The sequence below is a fragment of the Mchenga conophoros genome, linkage group LG8 (assembly GCF_057382185.1).
Source record: "Mchenga conophoros isolate Kocher_MC1m ecotype Shallow Benthic linkage group LG8, M_conophoros_male_GT1.1, whole genome shotgun sequence".
Classification (NCBI taxonomy): domain Eukaryota; kingdom Metazoa; phylum Chordata; class Actinopteri; order Cichliformes; family Cichlidae; genus Mchenga; species Mchenga conophoros.
Genome location: NC_140533.1, coordinates 22,730,905 through 22,738,939, shown reverse-complemented (window position 1 = coordinate 22,738,939; position 8,035 = coordinate 22,730,905). Strand labels below are relative to the sequence as shown.

The window sequence follows — 8,035 nt, the reverse complement described above, 5'->3', positions numbered from 1 at the left end:
AACAAAAGACATGCAGACATGAAACACATAAAGGACAAGAGAGACTTAACACAGGGCTTGACAGCACAAAGGGGAATCTAATAAACAAATGAACTTAGATAACCTAATGAACTTAAACATAAACATCAAAATAAACAAAATCTCAAAACGCTGGGTCAAAAGACCCAGGATCGTGACAAAACCTCCAGCAGAACCAGGCTCAAGGAGGGGTGGCCATCTACCACAACTGGTTGGGGATGAAGACAGAACAAGGACATGCTGCGGAAGACAATTAGAGATTAATAACAACTAGTAAGTAAATGCAGAGTGGTGTATAAAAACATAGTGAGTGAAAAAGGTTGCTGTTTCTACTTTAATCCTATAACACACAAAAATACCACTGGAGATGCAACTTTGATTTGTAGAAAAATTGTTTAAGTAAATAAACTGCAAACTAGCATAGACAAAGTAGACAACTGAGTTAAGTTTGGTAATAGTCATAATGACAACACTAAAGGTTTGCAGAATTTATCATTACTATCAAAGAACACCTTAATGTGTGTTTGCTTTTGTTTTTAATGTGCAGTTTAAAGTCCAAATGGTAAAGTGGTGCACGCCAGCATGGCTGATTCAATGGCGTAGACGATAAAAGAGGAACAGTCCACTAACCCCAGATCCACCCTGTGCTGAATGAAATTACTAGCTGGCCTCTTTTCTCATAATATGTTTACAACACGATATCAGGTGGCTGAGAATGAACATGATTGGTTTTAACAAATGAGCTGTGAGGTGAAGGAGGACTGAAGTATGACAGGCGGGAGAGATTGAACGTCAGAAATATGAAATCAGTGAGGTCAGTGAGTGCGTATTTCATAGATGAAGTTTGAAGATAGATGTTCCCCTTTGATAATGACTGATTTACTGCCCTGTCCAGTTTACATTAGACTAGATGCAGGCAGGATTTAATCTCAAATGTCCTTTACACTAATCTGCCAGGCTGTTCTCCTGTAGCAAACATCTATGACATGCCTGCCTGCACCGGTAAAGGGAACCCTCTCCTTTTGCTCGTCTGAGGTTTCTTTCATCTTGTTACCGTTAAATCATTTTTTGAAGTATTTTTTCTCTTTGAGTCTACAACAAAACATTTAGAGATTTTTGGGATGCTATAAACTATATGAATAATATTGATGTTTTTGGTTGTGACCAGGCTGTGGATAGCCTTTCAGATACTGTTCATCTGCTAGTATTTTAGGCCTGCCACATCTTCTTTTGCCTTTCACATATCCAGTCAAAGTGCACACTGCACACCTGATATAAAGCGCTTTGATAAACATGTTCTTCTTCTTTGACATTTTTTGTAAATTCAGCTAAAGAAATGGGAACAACTTCCCTTAATGTTAATGTAATAGACTTTTAACAACACAGTGTCTAAAGTTGCATTTTCAAAACAGTGTTTTCGTTGTTGTTGTCTGACATGTACAGACACAACACCAGTTCATTCTTTGATTTAGGTGGCTTTTTATGCTTAAATGATTCATATGTCAGAGTTAAGTGATGTAACAAACAAATAAATTAATAAAAAACATCCTTCTGAAACTTTTCAAGACCTTCAGAAAGCCTGGGGAACTGTTGCTGAAGACCACTTTTAAAAATTACATGAATGTCTGACTCATTGGAAACAAAATATAAAGAGACATGTGATGGCTTAAGGCTTTATTTATTAAAAAATATTCTGAGATGATAATATTTGTTTATTATGGCCCACAAACTGAGTCATTGTTTAAGTAGTTTGGGTTTTTCTGTTTCTTGGTTTATTGGACACTTCACTCAGCATTCATTAAGCATAATACAACAGCTTGGCCTATAAAGTGATGGCTGATTAATCAAGCCAAACGTTTAGGGTTAACACTTTGATCATTCTCATTCCAATACATGTCTGAGGGATCATCTAACTTTAACTATGGAAAAGTTGAACGCGAAACTATATAAAGTGTATATAAAACAAAAAATAATAAGGTTTTACAACATTAACATGATGTCCTAAAATACAAAAAGACAATACAAGCCATATTTTGACACAAATACTCTACTGTACAGAAACTGTAGTATTAATAGGAAATACTCTACATTTCTAAGTGTTCCACTCAGTGTACATGAGAGAGAGAAAGAGCGACACAGTGACAGCATAGAAAATGAAGAAAACCCTGTTGATTCTGGCTGCCCACTGGACGTACTTCCCTCCCTTTTCGCTGCCACTGAGGTGCAGATTTAGTGATTTCTTCAGCTCCTTCAGCTCCTCCAGGATCAGCACCAGCACATTATACTCTCCTGTATGATTACTGTTGTTAACCTGCACAAAGTCAAGCAGTCAAAGAAGGATGTCAGAGAGAGTTTATGGTGATGAGAGTGATATTGCATCATGAGCAATAGTGGCAAAAACACTAATCTGGAGTCTAAAAACATTGAATGGACATAAATTGATATTATGAGCACAATCAGCATAATAACTGGCCTATATTTGCTTTGCGACGCTACCTCTGCTGTTTCCAGCTAAATCAAATCTTGTATGACTATTTCACGCTGAAATGAGGCCTGATGGGAAAAAATATATCAGGCCTCTGCATTATCGCAGAGATGCCAGCAATTTTTTTTCTTTTTTTTCTTTTTTGGGGGGGGGGGGGTCCCACGTCTAAAAAAAAAATCATATTTATTGCATTATTAGCAGGTATTTACCAGCAACATTTTGTAGGTAGCTCAGTATAGCACCTCTATTATACTGTAACGCTTATTAACACAAGGTTTTTTCCCAATATTGGTTCAAATAGTTTGATTAAACAGGAAATAGGTTTTGACACACGAGAAACTCACAATTTTAAAGATAATGAAAATAAATATTTTACAACAATCTTACATCTGTGAATACTAGCATTTTACTTTTTATTTAGTGCCACCGCTTACTTATTCTTAATAAATGGGAGGGTTCATGTGTAAAACTACTGAATCTTGCACTGAACCATCATGTAACACTCTGTAACCTCATCCATCTGCACTGACCCCTGGTGTTTTAATGCTGCAACAACAGTTTGGTCTTTGTTTTTATTAAAACTGCATGTACTTTTAATAATTTAATAACTGTCTGTTATTGTATCAACGATCATTTTTAGCCTAAGTCATTTTCCTCCAAAACTGTGTTTTTGGGGGCTTTTCTTGTGTGTTTAAGGGAACTTAATCCCATTTATAAATAATCTTAGTATCAGTTATTTAGAGCAAGTTTATTTCATCATCAGAGCAATGATATTTTATTTAAAACATTTCCTCCAGCTCTACAGAGCACATAGTTTATCACTGACCAACAACAGCTTTATCCAAATCATTACTTTCATGTGACAGTAATGTCCAGGGGAATATATCAGGACCCGAGAGGTTCCCCAAATAATACTGCAACATAATCAATGCTAATTTCTTCCATTTCTGTAAGGCTGTGTTGTATTCTTCACAACAAAGTATCTTTTCTTTTTAGTCTGTAAACAGGAATCTGAGCCCTGATTTGATGTTGGCCAGTCAAAATGTGTGCTCTGAAGATCTTATTCATCCCACTCAAGATGAATTTACACATTTGTTTTGTTGTCACTGATTAATTAAGATCTTGTAAAGATGTTAATACAATTTTGCTCTCCTGTCATGTCATATTAATGCAATATCTGCATGCATGTGCTCAAACTGTACCACTTCAGCAACAGGCAGTAGCTCATGCTGTTCCTCATCACTGGACACTATGCAGATGCAGGAACAGCAGGTCTGTCTTTTGTCTTCTGAAAGCAAACAGTAGGTTTGTCACAAGAATTTACACACATTTAAAACATGAAACATCTGCTAACTAAAGATAAGATGAAGCTTTTGAAATTAAATGTACAGCATGCAAATCATCGCCTTCTTTTTGTTCTCTTTTTCAATATGTTTGCTTGTGTTTCCAGACACTTTTCATGTTTACTGCATTTAATGTTTTAAAGCATTTTTCCTTTGCAGGTTCTCTCAGGGATTACCTGAGATCTGAATTCTTGTTTTAGCAGACTGATACTATAGACTAAATCTGTGATCAGTATCTGAGAAGCTTTTTACGTATCTCACCTGCATCGCTTTTATTAGTTTTGGCTTTTTTATGTTCATTCTTCACCTTAAGCTTGACTTGGGAGTCTTTTTCTATCAGATGTGTAACCAAAATTGTCTCCAGCAGACTGAGCAGCATAAGGGCAAAAATCACAATGCAGTATGTTGCTGAAAGGATGAAACAAGCAACAGTTATTTTTTTTCTTTTGGTATCTGGTTCTACATACATGAAATACGTCACCACACTTAAACATCATCCCTTAAGGAAGGAGTCTTTACCTATGAGTGGGGTCTTGTTGGACATGGAGGGCAAGATGTCATTCAGGATGAGCAGCAGAACGGAGATTGCCAGCAGGACGGTGACTTTGAAGCCCAGCTTCTCTCCTCGATGGTCAGCGATGAAGAAGGAGGCGAGATCCAGAGTTAGGAAGAATAAGATGGGCAACAGGAAGTTAATAACGTGGAGGAGTGGTCTCCTCTTCATGCTGAACTGGGAAAACGGGTTCAGTGGTTAGGTTAGATTTACCTTGTGTGAAAGTTATCATATTGTGTGGGTGTAGTATTGCAGAAGTAACTTTTAAAATTGGTTATTTATCATAAATTGCTTGATTTGGTCATATAAAGTTATTATCACAAGACCATTGTAGTCAGTTCTGCAGCATTCCTGTTTTGTGAATACGAGAAGCTTTTATTTCAAGAAATATTTTTAATGAAATTGAAAAATGTCTCAGTTTAAACATTTCATTGTTTTCTCTGTTCGTTTTACACAACGTCCTGACTTTTTTGGAACTGGGCTTGTAGAGATGTAAATGTTAATGACGTCTCTTATCTTGTTTTTGTTTTTTTAATGTAATTTGCCACTTGTGTTTTTCTTTCTGTGTATTACGTACAGTGTATATGAGGCTTTCCCACAGTTTATTTTCAAAGGTCATATTGACTTTGGAGATGGACAGTTGGAGGAATTCCCACTCTCCCTGTGTTTTCATCACTTCACGGGAAAACTGCGTGGCCCGGGAGGAGTTGGAGAAAGGAGAAAGTCGCATCTCATCTACTGTTTTGGGAAATGACAGAAAGAATGAGAGAAACGTTTCAGAGTTCAAACAACTATGAAAGCAGGAGAAAACACACCAGAACACTCATCCTCCCTCACCACAGTGACTTGCAGAACCAATGGTGATGTTACATTTCTGCGTGTCGAAGGGGAACTTGTGGACATCCATCTTACAGGTACTGACAATCTTAATGTCGTCCTCAGAAGTGATCGTCCCATCGTAGGCTACGGAGATGTAATAACTCTGAGGGGAGTCGTCCGTCTGTATCCTAAGACCACAACACACACACACACACACACACACACACACACACACACACACACACACACACACACACACACACACACACATTATTCTCTCTTTCAGTATGTTTGCAGAGCACCTACACAGCATAATTTGATGATACTAATTATAAACTGACTAAATTATTCTGAAGCTCCTGCTGTCACAGCAGCAGGATAATGTGTTTGTTTTAAAGTAGTATAAAAGCTGCTGCGTGTACTTTAATAAAGTGTGCACACAATGAAGCGCCTGACCTTCTAAACAAACACAGGATGGCAGCAGATATCAAGCTGTTACATTTGATGCTGAACAACTATAAAATGATTTTTTGCAAAAAAGCAAGCTCCTGCAAACATTCCTCCCTACTGATATCCATAATGATGGTCAGTTTGGATTTCAGCAGGTTGTTCTCATAGTGTCTATATAGCTAAATGCATTGAGTTGATGCCATATAATTGGCTGATTAGATATTCCTGTTAACAAGCAGTTGAACAGGTGTACCTAACAAATATGTCTAGCCAAAAACAACGTAAACTGCAAACAGGAAAGTGTCTGTTATATCAATAAACTGGCTTAATAAATAGATAGCATCACAAAGCAGCATTGTCCATGAAAAATAAATTGGTGATGACCTAACAAATTATAATTCTGTTTGACACTTATGACAGGTGAGCGGTCATAGTTTATAGGTTGTTATATATGATTTGTTTTAGCAGCTGCCCTCAGCAGTCCTGTTCACATTTCACTCTAAATAAAAAGTATTTCAAATTCAGCTATGAGAAAAAGAGTTATGACCTTCATTTCACTGTGATTTTCAAAGATTTAACATGCCAAAAGTATTTATTTTGCAATGTGAATCCAATTTTATTCAAAATATTGATCTCTCAGGCCAGGAAACACTTTTTGACACACTTTGATTTGAACAAAATGAATAAAAGTGTCTCCTTTTGAACCTGTTTGTGTTTGATTTTGTAATAAACTACACTTCATGTCCATGTGTGTTGCTGACTCACATCTCATAAATGAAGACATCTGGTTTCCAGAGGATTTCTCGAGGAATTGTGATATGAGTAATTCCACAAAACTGATCAGGGTCCCATGAGATGCGTTCATTATTCCATATCTGCATTAAGGTTAGATTATCAGAAAAGTCAAAGACGGAGATGCACAAGGTGTGTCTCAGGCAGACCATGATTTGCATCCTCATTGGGCCGTTTTTTATTTCACCTTGTGCAGAATAGAGCAGATAGACCAATGAAAGACTGCATCAAACAGATCAATGTACAATACTTAATTTAACAAGTCCTAAAACAACATCTGTGGAGCTTAGCTTTATCATGAATGTCAAATTATCATTTTTGTAGTGTGCTTTCTATATTTATTTATTTTAGTTTTATGTTGTTTTGAAATGTGTTGACATATATTTTTAATATAGACCCCAGAAAGATTAGCTGTGCTTTGTGTTAACCTAATGTAGATCTGAAGAAAATAAACTCACCAGGGTTGCCCAGACAAAGGGAATAAAAGTTTGTGTTTTCTCAATCTGAAAATAAAGTGATGTCAGTAATGACCACCTTCATTGTAGCATTTAGCTCATTAATAACACATAAATGCAGTAATGTTGCACCTACCACAGCCAGGATGGCATACAGGATGATGTCCAGCTCTACTTTGGTGGGGTGCGTGTAGTCCAGCACAGGCCGCGTCAGTTTAAACACACTGTTATCTGTGGTCAGGTTCAGATAGTCCAGAACATCGTGGTAACTGCACACTTTCTGACAGGAAGTCACATCTACAGCAAAATAGTTGTCAGATAAATGATTTCTATTGGAATTTAGATTTTAAACAATATATTTTGCCATTCATTTTTAACTTTTGTTTGGAAAAAAGAGAAATTGAGAGCTTGTACACAGCTGCTTAGTTTGTTTCTTGTTTCTTAATCTGTTGTTTTTTTTGTCTGCAGTGCTTTTATCATTTAATTTTCCTTGTAGTGTCAGGATACTGTTTTCAGGAAACTCAAGTTTCACAATATTTTTAAATCTAGAATTAGATTAATGTGGATTTAAAATAATTAAAACTGTCTATTGTCATTAAAGATCCTACACTTCTAGCCCATTAAATTACTTGTGTTTTCCTTTTTTCTTCCCTTGCTTAAATCTCAAGTTTCATCTTTTTTATTGGAAATAATAACAATAACTCTCATTTGAACATTTTTCGGTCCCCGATTTGTCTTAATCTCTATTATGCCTTTATGAGATATGTCCAAGAAAAGTTACTGTTACAAACAATGTAAAAACTTAAAGAATCAGATACATGCAGGATGGGAAGTACTCTGCTGTCTATTAATGAAATAACACTCCAAACAACACAAAGTCTTACCAGTTAAGATGATCAGGATGAGAAAAGCTGAATACATCGTATATGCAGCTGTGAGAGTGTCTCTGTGTGGTTGAGCTACTTCCAGAGAAGCATGTGTCCCTGCTGTTAGAGCTGCTGCCCTGACATTTAATCTGAGAAGGGGAGGGCTGGGCACAACAAATGACCTGGCTTGCTGCCTTAAATGAGAAAAACCCTCCCCTGCACTCTGATTCTGTAATTGGCTTACAGAGGAAAGG

At 36.7% G+C, this 8,035-nt stretch overlaps 1 protein-coding gene across 2 annotated transcripts; it reads right to left on the bottom strand.

The window, feature by feature from the left end:
- Positions 1-1,718: 1,718 nt before the first annotated feature.
- On the bottom strand, positions 1,719-7,874 carry LOC146568768 (5-hydroxytryptamine receptor 3A-like). Of its 2 annotated transcripts, XM_085283421.1 has the most exons (10): positions 7,800-7,874; positions 7,052-7,212; positions 6,919-6,963; positions 6,434-6,543; positions 5,237-5,406; positions 4,977-5,137; positions 4,366-4,576; positions 4,108-4,254; positions 3,706-3,791; positions 1,719-2,329 (listed from the first exon to the last, which is right to left on the bottom strand). In XM_085283421.1, the coding sequence occupies exons 1-10, from the start codon at positions 7,834-7,836 to the stop codon at positions 2,111-2,113; spliced, it is 1,347 nt and encodes a 448-aa protein (XP_085139547.1). In that variant the 5' UTR covers positions 7,837-7,874; the 3' UTR covers positions 1,719-2,110. The 2 variants fall into 2 exon arrangements, with proteins under 2 accessions (XP_085139547.1, XP_085139546.1); XM_085283420.1 differs by lacking the exons at positions 6,919-6,963; positions 7,052-7,212; positions 7,800-7,874 and having other exon boundaries at positions 3,706-3,788; positions 6,434-6,638.
- Positions 7,875-8,035: the final 161 nt, after the last annotated feature.